This window comes from Tasmannia lanceolata, unplaced genomic scaffold (assembly GCF_043159265.1).
Source record: "Tasmannia lanceolata isolate RefF3 unplaced genomic scaffold, GAP_Taslan_0.1 ptg000054l, whole genome shotgun sequence".
Classification (NCBI taxonomy): Eukaryota; Viridiplantae; Streptophyta; class Magnoliopsida; order Canellales; family Winteraceae; genus Tasmannia; species Tasmannia lanceolata.
In genome coordinates, this window is record NW_027518731.1 from 2029474 (window position 1) to 2050152 (window position 20679).

Genomic DNA, 20679 nt, shown 5'->3' on the forward strand with positions numbered 1-20679 from the left:
GTAAGGAACAGTTTCCTCTGACACCTTGTGTATTTGGATGCGTTTGTTTTGTTCATCACCTTGGACCTGGCCGTGACAAACTCGATCCCCGGTCTGAGTGTTTTGTCTTTCTGAGGTATTCTCGTACGCAGAAAGGCTATAGTTGCTATAGCCCTCGTCTGCGTCGCTGGTTTGTCTCAGCCGATGTTACGTTCTTTGAGTCTGAGGCATTCTTCCAACATGGCGCGGCATCTTTCACCCCTTCTCTCGAGTCCGCGGTCTCGCTTCCCTTACCAGATCTACTTGCTTCTCTTCCGTCATCTCCTATTTCTGTGCAGCCAGCTTCTGCAGCTTCTCTTTCTTCTGCCACATTGGAGAAGCCAGCTCCACCTAAAATTACACAACAGTATCAGCGGCGCCATGTTACAGATAGGTTTCTTCTACCTCCTCTCGCACAATCATCTTCTGAGCCGATGATCCCTCTCCCACTCTCAGGTATCTTCTCTTCTGCCTTCATCTATTGTTTATGATTCTCCTATTGCATCTCGCACGAGATCCTGTTCCACTGCACATCCTATTTCGAATTTTGTTTCTTATGATAAGCTCACCAGTACCTTCCAGAGCTTTGTTTCCTCCTTGTCTTCTATGTCTTTACCACAGTCAGTGGCTGAGGCTCTTGACCATCCTCGCTGGCATGATGGTATGAACCTAGAAATGGGCGCTCTTCATAGTAACGATACATGGGATCTGGTTTCCCTACCCGCTGATGCCTGTCCTGTTGGTTGTCGGTGGGTTTTCTTCATCAAATACCTCCCTGATGGTACTGTCGAGCGCTTAAAAGTACGGTTAGTCGTAAAGGATACACTCGGACTTTTGGTATTGACTACACTGAGACCTTCAGTCCAGTTGCGAGAATTCTCTCTGTCCGTGTGCTCCTGTCTCTTGCTGTTAATCATAGCTGGCCCCTTCATCAGCTGGATGTGAAGAATACCTTCCTCCATGGCGACCTGACTGAGGAGGTGTATATGGAGCAACCACCAGGGTTTGTTGGTCAGGGGGAGACTTCCTCCTACGTGTGTCGTCTACGCAAGTCACTCTATGGCCTCAAACATTCTCCGCGTGCGTGGTTTGGGAGATTCAATGAGGCAGTCATGCGCTTTGGCATGAAACAATGCGCAGTGGATCACTCAGTCTTCAATTATCACTCTTCAGCTGAGTGTATTTTGTTGATAGTTTTATGTGGATGACATAATCATCACAAGGAGTAATTCACAAGGTATACAGCGTTTGAAAGCCTTCTTGCAAAAGGAATTCTCTACTGAGGATTTGGGTCACCTCAGGTATTTCTTGGGGATAGAGGTTGCTCGTTCTTCTATAGGCTTGTTCCTATCACAGAGAAAGTATGTCTTGGACTTGCTAAAGAAACATGCAATCTTGGAGTTAAACCAGCTTCTGCACCCATGGATCATAATGTGAAACTCATTCCAGAAGGAGAGTTATTAGAGGATCCTGGCAGGTACCGCAAGCTTGTCGGTAAACTTATATATATCTCACGGTTACTCTGCCAGATATTTCATATGCTGTTGGAGTTGTCAGTCAGTATATGAGCTCTCCACGTATTTCTCACTGGGCTGTGGTGACACAGATTCTTAAGTATTTGAAAGGGGCTCCAGGGAAGGGATTGATGTTCAAAAGACAACCCATATGAAAGTTGAAGGCTTCTCTGATGCAGATTGGGCTGGATCCCCAGCAGATAGACGGTCCACCACTGGGTATTGTACATTTGTAAGTGGCAATCTTATTTCATGGAAGAGTAAGAAGCAGGATTTTATAGCTAAGTCTAGTGCAGAGGCTGAATACAGGGCAATGGCACAGACAAGCACGAAACTTATTTGGCTACGTTCACTTCTTTCTGAAATTGGCTTCATTTCATCTTCTCCTTCGCAGCTTTATTGTGACAACAAAGCTGCAATATACATTGCCAACAATCCATTCTTTCATGAGCGCACCAAACATATTGAAGTGGATTGTCATTTTATCCGTCAAATAATCCAGAAAAGAGAGATTTGCACTGTGATTACTCAGTCAGGGGACCAATTAGCTGATATGTTTACAAAGTCTTTAAATAAGTCAAAATTGAGTGATATATGTAACAAGCTAGGAATGTATGATATCTACATTCCAGCTTGATGGGGAGTGTTGGAATATGTAACTTGCCTAAGGGCATTTAAGACTTTGTACATTCCTTTATGTTTTAGTATAAAGATATGAGTCAGGGGGAGATTACCTTAACTCATTCATTTTCTCTCTCTAAACTTTCGGTTAACAAAGCCTAATGTTATATTTGCTGAAATTTCTTCTGAGCAACACAAAGGGACAAAATACTGCCAAGAATACCTCTGTGTCCGGCTGAAAATGAAACTTATCCCTTCCAATTTAAGCGAAAACAATTCCCAATAAGCCTTGCATTTGCAATGACAATCAACAAAGCTCAAGGACAAACAATTCAGCATGTTGGGATATACTTACCAGAGCCAATATTCTCTCACGGGCAACTCTATGTCGCATTATCTAGAGGCATATCAAGGCATACAACAAAGGTATTGATAAAGCCAACAGCAAGCATATCGACGCCTTCGATGTATACAAAAAATATTGTTTACAAAGAAATATTTTGTAAATAATATGCTTATGTGAGACACAGACCTTTCTTTGTCGTAGATATATCAGGTATTATGATATGACTTTCTATTCATTGCATATGTTTGACGTATTTTATGTATATGGCAAATTTGTATATTTTGAACAAACTACTAATATGATGCAGATAAATGCTCAATATGGACAAAGAAAAAGGCACAACTCTTCCCGATCTTCAATCTATTGCAGGCTTAAATCCTACGGATAAAGGAAAAGATTTATCTCTTCCCGATCTTCAATCTATTGCAAGTTTAAATCCTGGAGACAACATATAGACAATCAAATGTTCCGTGTTGCAAAAAGGGGACACCGGTTTCTATAACAACATAAAAGGATATGGATCTAGGAAGAATGTAACTTTGCTAGATGAAGATGTATGTATTATAATAAAGCCATATTAATCTACATTCTTTTACTAAATCGTTATTAATAAATAAATAATGTATGTATACTTACATTATTTGTATTTTTAGGGTACAAAAATATCAGCTACTCTGTTCAATGAATCGATAGAGTTATTTGATCACAAGCTACATCAAGGTAAAACATATTATATTTCAAATGGTTTCGTCAAATACTATCGTTCTTGCAAGGAAATCAGTTTCAACAAAAGTACTATTGTTCGAGAAGCTATAAATGAGCAACAAATTGGTGGGACAGTAAAGTATAACTTTGTTCCTTTGAAGATGACTCGTCCATATCTTGAATCACATAATTATATAGGTAAGCAGATGCATAAATATTTAAGAAATTATTATTAAAGAATAGATTTGATATCTACTTTAATGTTTTATTTTTACAGATATTGTTGTACTTGTGGTTGGTGCTGGCCCACCTTTAAATACTAATCGAAGAAACGATCAAACAACAATGACTCGACGGCAGCTTCAAATCGTTGAATCAGAGTATGTATGTCATTATTTATATTAAGATTATCAAATATATTGATTTCTCTAATTATTGCAGATGCACGGCGCCTATGCAATTAACATTGTGGGGGGCGACTTGCTAATGAAGAAGGGGAAATTATAGCAGCAAAAGTGGGTGAAAATCTAGTAATGGTTTTAACATATATATCAAAGTTAAAGATTTTCAAGGTAAATTTCATATATATATAAATATTTGTATACATATATTTCATATATTCAAGGTGTATTGACGTTTATAGTCACATGGTTATATATGTTTACTTTCTCTTTTTTTGAATGGTGCTTTTATATGTTTAATTAACTTATATATTTCATTCTGTTTTGAAATATAATACTCTTTATTTATTTTGAATATAGGCATGTCATTTTGCACAACTGGAAATACAATGATAAAGATAAATCCAAAAATAGAGGAAGCTCAAGTCTTAAGAGATTGGTATTATTGCTCATTTATTTTCAAATATTGTTTATTTAATATTTAAGATAAATTTATATGCTATAACTAACTTTATATTCCTTGCAGGGCCAACACTAATCAAATGATAGTTGAGGAGCATAAAAAAACACCAACAAAGTTTAATCCCATCTATAATTTCTTCCACTGAAACTAGCAGCATCCAATGCAATTATCAATGATAAACAGCTACCTCACAGACAGGTAATATAATAAAATTTACAATGTCAATATCACTCTATTTAAAAAAAATAAAGTATTAATGTCTCCATTATAAATTAATATCTCTTTATTGTAGGTTTAATTGTGCAAAGTACAAGCATGGATTGTAGAAATCAATAACAAACAGGATATGTGGTATCCATCGTGCACGCTTTGTAAGAAAAAAGTTGATAAATCTATTAATGCTGAAAAATGTGAGAGCCGTCATTCCAACAAGTTTGAGGTTGTTGATCGGTAAGCTTAGTTTACACTATTATGAAAAAAAATTATAATTATTATACTTACATGTTTTTATTCAACAAATATTTATTCAAGATCAAAGTTGGAGATAAAACTGGCTCATTTTGGATCACACTGTTCGATAAGGAAGTTGAAAAGTTATTTGCTTGTGAAGCAAGTGAAATGAAAAAACTCAAGGTTTGAAACCTAACGTAACTTGTCAAAAAATTTGAATGTATTATTTCCACATTAAACTCATATATATTTTTCTTTTCCATCATTAAACTACTTTTAATTTATATTTTTATTTGTCTTTAAATATTCTTATTATTCATTTATTATTTTCAAGTGATCTATTTCAGAATATCAAAAATCGAATGAAGTTATAGGTGGCTAAAGAACTTACTCTTTTTTTTGGACAGAAGGTAAAACTTCTGTTTTTAATTCATATTAACTGTATTCAATTTTTACTCATATTGTTTATATAATATTTTTAATGATTTATTTCAGGGTATCTAAAATGGAGTTAAGGCAAGACGAACAAAGGACTTGCTGATCTTTTAGGGAACTTTTGCGTTTAATTTGCATCTTCTTTACCTTAAACTCAGTTTATATGTAAATGTGATTATCGTGAATGTAATATAGGAGTTTTATGTACATAGCAGTGCTAATATCAATGGACGTTTACTATTAAATATAACGTTACTTGCCTCCTTGTAAACACAGGTATCTTCTTATCTTTCATCTCCATTAAAGCAATAATTGATTAAGATAAAATTTCTTCCCTCGGTTACTAACTGATAAAGCAGTGGGGCTATGATGCTTTACCGGATTTTAGGAACCGATTTGTGGGTTCAAAATTGATCATTGGATTAGAAAATAGGCATCTATTCATCATTTTTAGTGCCATGAAATGGTGAGTCTTCCTCAACTTATGAATGTCCAGTTCTTTGATTCACAACATTCATTGTGTGATTGTAAATGGGCAGAACTTGGTGAATGGAGAATGCACAAGTAACTTATAGACCATTGATCTAGCTGGAACTGAAATAGAAATATCAGTTTTGTTGGGCAAACTTTCTGCGCCAAGAAATACTCAAGGGAAGGTGAAGTTTTGAACCGTGCCTTTTATTTACTTCAAGAGTCTGCATATTCATATTCCTTGGGGTTTCAAATAAATTCCTTACGGAGACTGTTATTATCGGTGTGATGGTAAGAACAACCCATTAGGTTTGATCTATTTATTTATTTTACTCATCAGTTTATTAGATTACATAGCAATATTATAGTGTAATACTTGAAAAAAGAAAATAGCTCATCAACTATGTGTGGACCCCGATCCCGAGGACGGTGGGCGAGGGACATGAGATCCCCCGTCGGTCCTCTAAGATCTCCATAATGTGAAGAAGAGCTCTACCAAGGAACTCTCGAAATGGTGCCACTCACAGCATGGGTGGCGATATAAATGAGATACCTCTCGATTCAAGGACTAGCCCGGAATCAAGATGTACCTATAAAAAAGAAGAGTCGACATCCAAGGAAGTAGGTCCTGAATCCCATGAAATACTCTGTTACAACGGATAACCAGAGATACAAAAATCCGTGCCTGATGACGAATGGAGAAGGTGTTAAGCGCCCCCAATTCGCCCAAGTGCAAGCACCTGGTCTCTTATGTCATTTTTAATTAATTTTGAAGAGTTTTGGGCTAAAATCATGTGAAATGGGAACGAGTATCCCCGAGAAAACCTCTATCTAAGCATGCATGACCCGAGGATGGGCGAAAGAAAATAAACATTCAAATCCTAACTCACCGCATCTAATCCTAACCTATCACATCTGGAAAAGCAGTAACATCCGCACGCACAGCTACAGCTAATCAGATAATCAAGATAAGATGAATAAATGCTACAATTAAGCAGGTGAGAGGACAGATAAGCACAACAGTAAACTACCAAAGCAATAGAATAAACATACTAGCATGCGAGCCTATGTAAGAGATAATGCTAAGAAAATAATAATCAATCTCATGCTAGGAAAGTAAGCAAGCTAATAGTAGCATATAAGAAGTCAAAGATAAACACACAATGAGCTAAAAGATACAGGGAAAGAAATGAATCGGAAAATCAACGGTACATGAGGACCAAGAATGCTAGGGAAAAGAAAAGGGAGCGTACGATAGGCTCAGGGAGCGATTCTAATGAATCAAGCTCAGCGATCCTGATCCGTTAAAGATCGGATAAGTCTTACGATCGTCATAGCCTATCGTTAGGCTCAACGAGGACAATCCCTGTGAAGGGGCCACGCTACGTCGTCGCCCGTCCCAAACCCCGATAAAACGTCGGAAAACCGATAAAACCGGAAAACCACGATCAAAATTGAAAATGAAATGAAAGGAAGGCTCTGAGTGACCTGGCAATCATCATCCTTGCCCATTTTGATTTTTGTTGTGAAAGGTTTGAAAGATTTTTTTGGATGTTTAAATGATTTTTGAAGGGTTTAAATGATTTTATTGAAAAGTTTGACTGAACTTGGGATGACGGTCCCAAGCTGCCTACGTACCCTGTGAAAAGGGATCAAGCCAACGTAGTTCGAAATCAGCTTTTCGAAAAACGCTTTTGTTGTTTTTTGATGTTTTTTGAATTTTTGTTATTTGATTTTTATGTATTTTTATCCCTTTTGATTGAAAGGGGGTTTTAATTTCGAGGTTTCGGCTTAACTTCATTCGGAAGTTTACTCGATTTCAGAAATTTATTCGATTTTGGGGAAAATGATCCGGTCAAAATGGGGTGTCTACACTATGTCATAGTAAACATGTTAAAAGCTACACATGTATATGTCACCTTCAGCTAATTTATAATAACATAAGGTACTCATGCTCTTTTGAGCCTCATCCAATTCAATTTCAATGAAATTTCTTAACAAGATAACACTTCTAACTGCATTTAAGTTGTGCTCTAAATTAATGTAGTTTACGTAGTAGATGACATTTTAATTGATAGATACAATGAGATATTTCACAAAACAAGTCTTCCCAACCTATCCTAAACTTAAGATGTCTTATTTATTTAATTCATTTAATGTATATACCTTAGCTGCGTGTTTGCACTTGAAATCTTTTGAATTCTGAAAGGAGGGATTCAGACATGTCTTTTTTGAATTATCTGAAATATGTTTATTTTTACTACTATAAGAAATTCATGAAACTGCATAGAAGAAAAACAAAATTAATCAAACTATGTTACCCTTTAAAAGTACAAAAAAAAGAAGAAGAAAAGATTCATAATGACTTCCTAGAATAATTTTCCAAAAGCAGCACAATCTTCATAAACATTATAGAAGGCTTAGAGAATTTTGTAACTCTTGTTGATTTATATTTTGAGTTGAGCTAGAATATGACTGGTTAATGATTTCTATAAATAACCTTTCCTAATTTAGATCTTATTAGGTGCCTAGCATACATGTTGTGATGGTTTCTTAATACAGTACTTATTGTGGGCTAAGTGGGCAACAGAAGATGCATGGTGAGGAAAGGAAACTGAGATACAGTTTACTTTTCTTGGTATGTCTTTGGATAAAGATCCTATTTTGTGGATAACATCCAGTCAACCTTGAAGCTGGTCATAATTTCTTAGAAGCCTGAGTTGTTTTTTGTCTATGCACGTTCAAAGAGATCTAATGGAATAATTTTGTTTTTGGCATATAATTCAAGGCAATTATTGCTATTCTGTTATTTCTTCTTTAATGTTGCTGTTTTTTTAACCCAGAGAGGAACCATCAACCCTGGAGATGATGAACCTAAAACAAAGCATTGGTTCTCCTTCGAAAGATATCAATATCTTAGCAACGGCCCTTGGAAATACGGTGTACTTGTGGGATGCTTCAGAGGGGTCTACATCAGAGCTTCTATCCATGATTGATGATAATGGTCCGGTTTAGATAGAAATCTTATTTACCAAATGAGGTTGAAATGAGATTTATCTTTGATTGAACACCATGGGCAATCTTTCCCTCAGCCCAAAAGGCACTACAATCGCTTCATCCCCCGAGACCTAGCCTACAAGGTCAGAATTGAGCATACTTAAACTAGAGATTGTAGTTGATAAAAGTTCCTTTGATTTGTGTTAACTTCTCATCTTTAGATCCCCAGTATGCATCGTACTCTGTTTCTGAGACTAATACTTCATGCTTTATTTCTGAGACTCTAATGCTTCCTTGTTGCAGATTTGGATTATGTGGCCAAAGACCAAAGATGAACTATCCAATGTAAATATACTTCACACTTACCTTGCATATGAGAAGTCTCACCAGAATTGCATGCTCTTCAAAGGTGGAAAGAATCTATTTCATGGGGGAGGCTTGAGTCACTTGCCCTTTAACTTTTTGAAAGAAAAACTAAATGTTGATGTCATTTTTGTACTTAAATCGAACCCACCTTTTTTAATAATCATACATCCATTCCTTCCCCACATGGATAGTTTTCTTTTGTGTATTTTTATTGCCTTTTTTAAGAATCATTTATCTCCATGTTGTACATTATAATAGATCCCGTACTTTTTGACAGAAAGCATATTCTTGGTCCTAATTTACATGGACAGATGCTCAACTTCACAAACATCAATTTAAATGAGGGAAGAATCCAAACATTTCTTGATTACATTGTGGAGTTGCAAGATTCAGACCATGTATTCTTTCATCTCATATCATAGCAAAAGTCAATCAGAGTTCATAAATCAAATACTTGGAAGTTAATTCAAGGGGGTATGATCTTCTCAGTGCATTAGACTAGATCGGATCTTAACCATTGATTTTATGGAAAACTTGACCTTTGGATTGGTATGTGGTATCACTCTCCATCATTATGTTTATCTCTTGCAATGTTTATCTCTTTGAGTGTTCTATATAAACATATCCCATCCGGTGCCTCATCCATTTTTGAGATCTATGCTATTTTTTATTTGAAAAAGGGTTGGTTGAACTTGAAAATTCACTCATTGAATGAGTAAACGATTCAATTGGATTCAGTTGGATAGTACCGACGAAATCAAGCAACTTCCATCTTTCCTTATTCCTAACCGCTTTTCCACTCTTTTCTTTTCTATCTATGTAGGATTGGCAACATTTTCAGGCCTTGGCAATAACAAGGTGTTACAGACCTTTCAAAAGAGCTTTGTTCAAAGTCCAAAACATCTTAGATGATCAATGAGATTAACTAGAACCGCTAGTCAAATGTCAAATATCCTTTACAATCTATGCCAAAATGTAGCGCTGATTAGGGAGCTCAACAACAACATAAGGAGGGCTCTAGCTTCTTTTCAAAGTCGAATGAAGCTTCGTCCAACGGGATTGCTTTATGGAAAAATAACCAGCAGTCGGATATAACAGGTTTTGTTTGTTGTAATTCAGTTCTATTGCTATTCGGTGTTGGCCATTCTCATGATTGGGTATTGGGATTTCTTTTATTTCCCCTTCTATAGGTTTTGTTTGATGTAATTCAGTTCTGTTGTTATTCGGTGTTGGACATTCTCATCATTGAATATTGGGATTTCTCCTCACCACCCCCCGAGAAACCTAACTTAATTTATCGATCAATAATAAGTTTATGATCTCCCCCATGAAACCAATACTTTTTACTGTTCACCGAAGAATATTCTCCTTCTTTCTTCTTATTAAGATACCCTTTTGTGACTTCAGTTAAGTACTTAAGTCACATGAATTAAATTATATAGTAATTGTCATTTTAATTGGTTAATAAAATTATAATTTCTAGAAAAAAAAAATGTTTCTTTCGTAGGTATACTAAACCACATCAAATAGTCAAGTCGGCGACACATAGATATTGTCAATTTAGCGTATGGAATGCTTGAAATGGATGGATCCATATATTTCAAAAGGCACATGTATAGTGTGATTAGCCGTTTAACATGAATTTCTACAAAATTTATTCCTAGTTATAATAACAAAATAACAATCTTCGGGCCGGGACCCGGACGGAATCTGCTCTGGAATGGAGAATCTAGATTGAGCCGACGTGGGCCCAAATCGAGAAAAGAGAGGAAACAAGCGAAAATAAGGTTGGTGGTGGACAAGCCGTCGTGGAATTTTTACAAAAATGCCACTCGTGACCCCCATAGTCTAAACAAAAAAGGTCTCCCCGACATGGATTTTACAAAAATGCCACTCGCGACCGTCTCCTGGCCCTGGCCCTTTCCCCATAGTCTAAACAAAAAAGGTCTCCCCGACATGGATTTTACAAAAATGCCACTCTGTGACCCTCTTTTCATTAAGTCTAAACACTCTTAATTTGGAACATTCCGCAAACTCGCAAAGTCTAAATACACTAGTAATTCGAAACATCGTGGAAAGTCCTAACTTTTCTATAAATTCAGAGGCTAGGTGTTTCTATCACGATAACCAAAAAATAAGAGAAAAAAGAGAGAAAGAGAATGGGTGTGAGGAAGAGTAGCAGTGGAGATGAATGGATGGCCGAAGCCATTTTTGCATTCGCCCTCTCCTTTGCAACTACCTTAATTTCACTTGTCCAACAACATGAAGCTACAGACCACCCCATACTCATCAATCTCACCTCTCTCTCCATCCTCATCTCCTTATGTGCTTTCACTACTTACTTCTCTTTCCCTCATTTAATCTGGGCCGTTCGTTTTGCTAGTCGTGTGGCCCTCCTCTTCACTACTCTCGCCATTTCTTCTCAATTGTCTATCGCTCTTTATAAAACATTGGGAGGATGGATAGCAATTGTATATGCTCCTTGTGTTCCCTCTCTCTTTTCATTATTGTTGGAGTTAAGAAGACAAATTCTTCGGAGAAATTTCACTTCCCGGGCCAATTTGGACGGCCATACTCTATTTGGGCCCACTTCGGCTCAATCTAGACTCTCCATTCCAGAGTGGATTCCGTCAGCTCCCGGCCCTGTCGAATATGAACCTGAAATGATAACTAGTAGAAGATTGTTATATTGTTACTGTAACTAGGAATTATGCCATGTTTGTAGGTGGGGCCCACCCGCACGTTAATGATCTAGACCATTGATACGAACCGGCCATGCCACCGATATCTTGGATTATTTTACTTAGTTGTGTGTATGTTTTTCTTTTATTTTTTAATGGTTGTTCTGTGTCTGTATTTTACTCATTGTATTTTGTTGCACTGTAATTCCTATTACGGTTAGTATGTATTTGAGTACAAATGGTTTATAGAGTATCTAATAAAAGTTTTATATATGTTAGAAACTTACCTTTGTGGTGGTGGCCTTGCAAAAGCCTTTAAATCATCTAAGATTAGCAAGTGGTGCTTGGGCTAATGATCGATGGCAGCATACTGTTTTGATTGCTAGTTAAGTTGAGGCCCAACAAATGAATGGGCTGGGTCTTCGAACAAACAAGGCAGAGGCGAGGCCTCCTACCTTGTTCAAAGTGGGCCCCACCAAGGGTTCATGTTAAAAAAGAATGGGCAGAGAGTGTGTATAGGGGTGCAACTCAGGTTGGGTAGGATCAGGTTGAGGCCAACCCTAACCAAATCTGAAATAGCATTCCCTCAACACTAAGCCTTCCCAACCCAAAATTTGGGTCGAGGATGGTCAACCCTAGCCCAACCTGCCTCTAAATTTCTCAACCCTAGCCTAACTCATCTAACTTGTTTTTTAGAAATCGGGTCAGGTTGAGCCGGGTTGGGTTCAGGCCCACCATGGGCAGACAGAAAAATACAAGAAAAAAACATATTCCTAAGAAGAAAAAAACACGATAAGATCAGAGGACAGACGTGGGTTCAGGGTTGGGTCAGGTTACCAAGGCCTCAACCCGAAATTAAATTGGGTTGGCTATTCCCAACCCTAGCCCAACCCAACCCAAGCCAAAATCGGGTTGAGCCCGACCCAAGTGGCACCCATAAGTGTGTAGTGGTGCATCACACACACCGAGAGAGAGAGAGAGAGAGAGAGAGAGAGAGAGAGAGAGAGAGAGATGTACACATGTTAATTTGAACAAAAGAATTTTCCTAAAAATAAATTTTACATATAATTTGTGTATTAAAATACTGAGATTTTATATGGTGTGCAGCAGTATAGTCCAGTATTTTTTTTAAAGTACAGTACGGTAAGGCCCACACCATATAAAATCCCTATTAAGAGAAGCGGAAGATAGTCATTTATTGTGATGCCTTGGCAGCCTCTATATTGAGAAGACACTCCCAGAAAGGCTTTTTGGTCTTATTTTTCTGAGAAATTATACGGTGTGGCCGTTTAGCCTGGCATTTTTCCAAAAGTATTGGATGGCCCATTTCATAGGATCATCCAAATCGTTCATTTGTACAGTCCAGATTTTATAGGGTGTGTGGCCCTATAAAATCTCCCAAATCAAAACTCGGAGAAACACAGAACATATCTGAATTAAGGGCCGGTTTGGATACCTCATGCATTTGTATTTTGATTTGGATTTGAGTTTTGGATACAAAACACATCAACCATCTTCATGATCATGTTTTAAGAAAGAGAGAGAGGGAGGAGGGATGTCTCGCTGCTGCCACAGTATTGATTTCCAAATAATGTCTCGTAGAACAGACTTGAAAATCAGAATTTTTTGCACTGTTGTTGCTGATCAACTAAATCCAAATCTAAATCTTGTTGGTATCCAAACGTGGCCTTAGTGGATTTACAGCTTCATATATACTTGCAAAGAAGGAGGATTGTATCATAAATGATCCACAAGCTGTGGAAACCGTTGCAGTAGCCATGTCACTCCTCTTATTATAACCTGTATGTTCAAGCAGAGAAGTGTTCAGCTAAAAAAGAGTTGATGTGAATTCTTAAGCTTAAAAATTAAAGCATTTCATTACTAAGGGATTCATGATTCAATGTTGTGAAAATGGGTTTTCTATCATCTTAAAATATTATGGGAAAGGGCCTAAGGAATTATTTCATGAGATTGACAGAAAGCAAGAGAACTGCACAGAGGAAGGGAGGGGGAGATAGAATAGTGGATAATTCTATGTGGGTAACTGGAGGTGTGATGTAATTTCATCTTTAATGAGCCAGTGGCATTCTGGGAGTAATAAAAAATGACTATGGCCCTGTTTGTTTTGAATTTTGAGAACCAATTGTGAGTCCCAAAACTGAGTATCAGTTTTGGACTCACATTTACATTAAATGTGAGTCCAATACTCAGTTTTGGACTCACAATCGGTTCTCAAAATCCAAAAATATTATGGGTGAGCAATTGAAACACTCAATTAGCAGAACAAGTTCAACCCCTGGCACATGGATCACACCAACCTGGAGCCAGGGGGTCCCCAAATTGTTCTCCTGTAGAGAACTAAAACGATGAAATTTATGAGTATTGTCTGATCACTGTTAACATCTTGGGTATTTGATCTACCAAATAAAAAACATCAAGGGCATTTTGATCATCTTAATTTTTGAAGTCAAAGGATCAAAGATTCTATTTCATGAGGAGAATCTTTTTACATCCTTTCATAAGATGAACTGAATAGCAGACAACTCGCAACGAGCCATGATGAGGTTCGCTATTGCCCGAAGATCAGTGTTGCAGTGGGAAAAAAATATAAAGAAATAGGCACCTTCACACCAGCCCAGGATTTTACACAGACTAGTTTCTGAATTCTGCTGGGGGGGTGGGGGAGGAGTTCCTACACAGCTTGTGAGTCGACTCTTTGGTCAAGATCAGTGAGACAAAACACAAACCAAAACTTTGTTAAGGTGGAGTTGTGCGCCAAATCAGAGTCTGAATTCTAGATACGGAGTGTCGGTGGTGAGGGGGCGTGAAGGCTGCTATGTTATTTTTCTTGTGATTTTTGTGTGCATGTTTCAAAAAAAAAAGAAGTAATAAAACACATACCAGAGCACTCTCCCCTGGCTTAAAAGCGGGTTCCACGCTGTCGCGCCCATAACTATATTCAAAAGTTAGAATTAGTTGTTTTATAAAACCATCTACTAATAATAATAAAAAGAAAAAACAAAGCAAATACTGCTAATTAGCTAAAGCAACAGAGGTCCCATTTTTTCATAAAATAAGAAACTATATTTACGTTTTGTCAAGCAAAAATCAATAGATATCAAGAAGACACCTCCAAAAAAAACCGATGGTCTAAAACTAAAGACAGCAATTCAACAACTGCATAATGGAACCAACACCCTTTTATAGCATATAAAATATGAAATATTAGTGAGGATATTAAAAGTGGGATCTCTCAAAACAAAAAAAGATTAGAAGCATAAAAAATATTATAAAATTTTTAGTCAATCATTCAATAAATATAAGATAGGTCATTAGATAATTATTAATATGTTGAATTGGAAGACCATGAGACACTTGGAACAACATGAAGCTACAGAGCACCCCATACTGATCAATCTCGCCTTTCTCTCCATCCTTATCTCCTTGTGTGCTTTCACTACTTACTTCACTTTCCCTCATTTAATCTGGGCCGTTCGTTTTGCTAGTCGTGTGGCCCTCCTCTTCACTACTTTCGCCATTTCTTCTCTATTGTCGATCGCTCTTTATAAAACATTGGGGGATGGATAGCAATTGTATATGCTCCTTGTATCCCCCCTCTCTTTTCATTATTGTTGGAATTAAGAAGACAAATTCGTCCGAGAAATTTCACTTCCTAGGCCAATTTGGACGGCCATACTCGATTTTGGCCCACTTCGGCTCAATCTAGACTCTCCATTCCAGAGTGGATTCCGTCCGCTCCCGGCCCTCTCGAATTCGAACCTGAAATGATAACTAGTAGAAGATTGTTATATTGTTACGATAACTAGTAATTATGCCATGTTTGTTGGTGGGGCCCGCCCGCCCGCACGTTAATGATCTAGACCATTGATACGAACTGGCCATGCCACCGATATCTTGGATTATTTTACTTAGTTGTGTGTATGTTTTTCTTTTATTGGAAGACCATGAGACATGAGACACTTGGAACCTTCCGCGCCCCCCCCCCCCCCCCCCTCCTCTCAAATCCCAGGTTTTCTTCTTGTGGGAAGCAAAAGAAAGTCGCATTGCATTTTCTACCAAATGACCGTTAAGTTGCTATCTTCCAAGGATAACAAACGACTTAGGCCCTGTTCGTTTCAGATTATGACAACCGATTGTAAGCCCAAAACCTATTAGGGCCCGTTTGGATGCCGAGAAGATTTTGATTTGGAATTCTCACATTTGCAGCCCTTTTTGCATTGACATTTGGATCCCGATCAAATCCTTGAATTTCCAATTCAGTGACTGACAGTGAAAAAAATCATATTTCCAAATATGCTGTGGAAATAAGAAATTGGAAATCAACAGATCTGGCAGTTTTCTTCACCCTCTTGGCTCCTCAACCTCTCCCCTACAGCAGGAATTACCCCCTTCCCTCTCTGTCTCCCTCAACATGAGCTTGCAGATCTATTCATTTTGCACTGAAAACTCAATTCCAAATCCGAATACAAAATCCCGAGGTATCCAAACGGGCCCTTATTGGACTCAAAATTACATTTAAATTTGAGTCCAATAATAGGTTTAAGGCTGACCATCGGTTGTCATAATCTGAAATGAACAGGGCATTAAAGTGAACCTATCATGAAAGGGATATGGGGTCAATGCTGAGCATTTTATCATTTGCAAGGGCTATCTTTTGTTCTAAAAAACGTAATAAATAATTAAAGCATTTTTTTGTGAAAAGTCAGAAGTTCAATTATGATGTACAAAAAAAAAACTTACATTATTTGCCTTCTCCCATTAACCAGCTCCAAATGATAAAAGCTGCATCCTTTGCTAAATGGAAAGGGCCTTCCCTGCCACTCTGTTAATATGAACATCTTTAGTTCTGCTCTCCGACCCCAAAACAACCATCAATGTTGCTATGACAGTAAAATAATTAATTATTTTACATACCCAAGTGCCATGTAACCCCAATGGATGAGGAATCTTCATTAGATATGTTATCAATAACAAATTGGAGGTCTATGCTGATATAATCTGTGAACTTCTTGAAAAACTCAAGAATTGCCTGCATTGTAACTGAAGTTATTTTAAACTGGAGCTTGCTAAGAAAAAGACTATAATATAAAGATGCAATATAAGGATTTTATTTGTGTTAATCACTTTAAATTGAGTTTCCATTTCTCTCCTTTTTCTGCTAGGATTGGAAATCCTGTATTTTACATATCCATACGATTGAGTCTTTAGGTTTCCGAAATAGTGTAATGTAAAAAGAAGAGCTTTGAATTATTGCTATTTGACTTGGACCTGTTCTGAAAAAGTGCATCTTCACAGATCAAGAACTACGAGATCACCGTGGCCCAATATCCTTTTCTCTTCCAAATATTTTGGTTGATTTTGTTCCATTTTGTCTTAACGTGCTTATATTTATTTATGGGAGGTCAATAAAAAAAAGGAAGTACAATAGAAATGGTGCTATTACTCACTAAGCACTGTTATGCTCACATATCCGGAGTTCCAGATCATAAGTATGCATTACTGCTAATTATGTATGAAATACACTACATTTATTACAGAAACATAATTTTGATACAACAGCAACTAGTCATTCATATTTTCTTCTTATTGTTTTAGCCCTCTAATAAACTTTCAAATTTATTGTAGTGTTTCTGATTAATTGTTAAAGTAAAAAGATGAAATTCAATTAAGTCTTGAATCGAATTGGCCAAAGCAAAGTAAAACCAGGAGTGACCCTCATTAGGTCCAGGGCAGGTTTTAAACATCAATCCGTAGCAATACGCTGACATTCTAAGCATTGCATTTCTAGGACAAAATCATCCTTTAATGCATTTTATTTTAAAGAACTTATCTGTTAACTTTTAAGATGGAATTCTTCATGGTCACCATAGTTTCATAGACACTGATACCTACAACTGTCACCATATCAACTGTCATTAGCTTGTCAGACATGGACTTCGAAAACCCAACAAAGGAGAACATGTTTATAACAATGCTTAAAAAAATTAAAATAACGACACTAAAAATTAATTAAAATAGAAAATAGAAAAGTACTACAAACACATCTAAGAAAACTCATAAAGTTCTTCAGTACATTATATTTTTAAGTTTGACTTCTTTCATTTATCGTGGGATACTTACTTCCAATACAAGTTAAAAAGGCACTTAAATGTCTAGCATGTCAATTCACATGTTCAACTTACACAGTGCAGAATTTACATCAATGGACACTAAGTGATGGACACAACAATAGTGGAAAACCGTGTGTATGAAGTATGAACTACGACTGCAAGATATGTCAGAAGGACATTGATAGCCTGTGCATACCCCAATCTATATTGGATTCAGGCTGGATATACAAGCCATTCAACTTGGGTTGGGCTTGAGCCAAGTCTCAGGCCATATCAGCAATAATGCCAGGCCCAACGTATGATAAAGGTTTCAGGTTTCAATTTCGATAATTGTTGCGTTCACCACGGAAACAGAAACGTGCCGTTTTCGGTTGGAAATTTCGATAGAAATCATGTAAAAGCACGACAATGTATGGAAACATGTGCAAAAGACGGAAATTTAGAAAGAAACTTCGGGAAATGCTAGAATAAGCATAAATACATACATAAAAGCCATCACGTAAGAAAGACAATCATCTGTAAGGTTTAACAACATCGAACACCTAATGAATAGCCATCCCATATGCAAGACAATCATCTATAATGGTTTAAACAACATTGAATGCCTAGTGACATGTGGTGTCCATCACAGGAGTAAAACAATGACCCATAATTGTTTAACAGCCTCTGCTGCAGACCCAATGGATTCACATCAACATCAAACACCTAGTGACTTGCGCTATCGAGTGGATGCAACAATCAGGTTCAATTGAGACTCAAAATCTATACAACCACATAAAAGGTTCTAAAGATATTTACAATAATTAATTCTATAAAGAAAGTACAATATAATGAAATTTAAATATGATGGTAAAAAAAGTTCTAAAGAAATTTAAATTTATAGCTGGTCTATAGCTGGTCTGACAGGCTATAGACCAGCTACGAAATTTAAATTTATGTTGTAGCCCATCAAATGGACAGTTTGGATCATGCTACGGTTTGGTCAAATGTAAAATGGACTGTACCGAAGGGAAATTTTGAGTCGGAGAGAGAAAAAATGATACGATTGATAAAAGACAAGATGAGTTAGTACAAATATCAAAAGGTCCATGTAGAGAAAGGTAAATCATATCAGCACAACTATGCTTTAATAATTGCACAAACCCACCTTGTCTTTTCTTTTTTAATTGGCTAATGAGAGCTTTTTGGGAAATATCAAAAGATAAAAGACAAGATGAGTTAGTGCAAATATCAACAAAACATGGTTGAGCTCAGGAGAATTTCTTTCACATGCCTTTCGTCCGACGAAGGGTTGAGAGAAGATGAGATCCTCGTAGACGCAGTTCTCGGCGATGAGATCTTCGACGGAGGAGAGATCGTGGCCGTTGATCCGACCGTAGAATTCCCTCACCACATCCGAAGCGGAATCAATGGAAGGAGGCGAGGATGGTTCCGCCGTCTGGTTCGTCGAAACCCTAGCTATGGTTTTGAGGGCTCTGGGAGAGTTTAGGGTTTTCGAAGGGAAAACCCTAGAAAATGAGGGTTTTGTGAGTGGTAAAATAAGTGGAGATTTGGAGGAATAAAGGAAGGGAGAGTGTAGTAAAGAAGAAGAAGAAGAAGAAGCTCCTTGCATGGTTGATTTTATTTTTATTTTTTCTCTGGCGTTCCTATACAACAACGGTACATGTGTGGCTCGTGTTTTCTGGAAAATTTTGGAATGAAAAGATATTTCTAAAATTTATTATTTTTCTATGGGGATTTGCTAGGATCCATCGCAAAAGGCATTTCGCAGCTGGTTTATAGCCTGTCAGACCAGCCACCTCGTGAATGGAGACGACAGCTTTTGTCTCCATTCACGAGGTGGCTGGTCTAATCTGTGACAGACCAGCCGCGAAATGCCTTCTGCAAGGGACGCTAGCAATTCCCTTTTTTTATGCAAGGAACCTATTCAATTTTACTTACGAATTTATGATAATGTTCCTCTAAATTAAACATAATCTTATCATTTCCATCTAAATCGGAGAATGAAAAAAAAAAAATCTAAGAAAAAATTTTCCCTTAAAAATGTTTTTCTTGCAATCCAAATCGAGCCTTATGGATAAAACATTTCCTTGGTGTAGACCTGGCAAACGAGCGGGCCGGGCCGGTTTTGACCCGGCCAGTACGGTCCGGGTCAAACGGGCCTGGTCAAAATGACCCGGAAAATTTTACGGGTCACTATGCTTGGACCCGGACCCGGACCGTACGGGCCGGGCCGACCCCAGGTTGCCCGGATTTCTGAGATATTATTTTTTAAGATTTTTTTTTTATAAATAGGGATTCGCTAGCCACCTTCCCCTAGTCTACTTTTCGGGTTGTTAACATCCTTTGCTGCAAAGATCTGACAGAAGTACAAATTGCCCAAAGTTGGTAGCAATAAAACAACAGCAATTTATAATAATCATAAAGTTACTAAGTTTTAAATAAAAAATTACCAAGGAACCGAAAGATTACCAAAAAAAGTACCAAAGTAATGTATTAAAAATATGACAATTACTAAAAAAACGAGAGAGAAAATTAAAAAAATATGACAATTACGGGAATAAGGCCAAAATAAAACTTTTGTAATTCTCTATGGGCACCCGCGGGTCCACCCGGCCCGGCCCAATTTTGCCGGGCCGGGTGGACCCGCAGTCGGGCTTTTTGCCAGGTCTACCTTGGTGTTTCTGCTCGAATTTGACCTTGTGCTCAGATGGGTCCCTTTTAGTCTAGCTGAGGCAGTGAGGCAGTCAATCAGGTGGTCTGCAATCAAAAGAATCGGTTATGAAAGCCCAGAGTCGAAACTCTACTGAAATCCTCTAATGCCTAAGTTAGACGACACATCAGATGAGACTAAGCATTGGGCAGAATCGTTCACTAAGCAATGGGCAGAATCGTTCGGGGAGTCTACTTATGTACCTAAATGGTGGCATTATCCTTGGAGCGGAGTGAAGGTTCCTTTTATAGATGGAGGTTCCGTAACTCATGAGATGATGGGATGGTGGCATGCCATTAGGGCAATTGCTGGGATTTGCGCCAATACTAATGCCACGGGGCTACCCAGGCGTTACTTTTTAATGGCA

At 37.5% G+C, this 20679-nt stretch overlaps 1 protein-coding gene across 2 annotated transcripts; it reads right to left on the reverse strand.

Moving 5' to 3' along the window:
- Positions 1-13117: 13117 nt before the first annotated feature.
- Positions 13118-19294, reverse strand: LOC143864841 (Nuclear transport factor 2 (NTF2) family protein). Of its 2 annotated transcripts, XM_077375699.1 has the most exons (5): positions 18873-19293; positions 16404-16518; positions 16230-16311; positions 14370-14421; positions 13118-13268 (listed from the first exon to the last, which is right to left on the reverse strand). In XM_077375699.1, the coding sequence occupies exons 1-5, from the start codon at positions 19209-19211 to the stop codon at positions 13206-13208; spliced, it is 651 nt and encodes a 216-aa protein (XP_077231814.1). In that variant the 5' UTR covers positions 19212-19293; the 3' UTR covers positions 13118-13205. The 2 variants fall into 2 exon arrangements, with proteins under 2 accessions (XP_077231814.1, XP_077231813.1); XM_077375698.1 differs by lacking the exon at positions 13118-13268 and having other exon boundaries at positions 14377-15248; positions 18873-19294.
- Between the last annotated feature and the right edge of the window lie 1385 nt (positions 19295-20679).

What these genes read in the sequence shown, in the direction of transcription:
- LOC143864841 (XM_077375698.1), bottom strand. Translation starts at nt 19,211, where the DNA reads ATGCAAGGAGCTTCTTCTTCTTCTTCTTCTTTACTACACTCTCCCTTC. An exon ending in AACCCTTCGTCGGACGAAAG is followed by an intron (nt 16,519 to 18,872) that starts GCATGTGAAAGA and finishes GTTACAATGCAG; the next exon opens with GCAATTCTTGAGTTTTTCAA. An exon ending in AATGGGAGAAGGCAAATAAT is followed by an intron (nt 15,249 to 16,229) that starts GTAAGTTTTTTT and finishes TTATCATTTCAG; the next exon opens with GTTCGAATTCGAGAGGGCCG.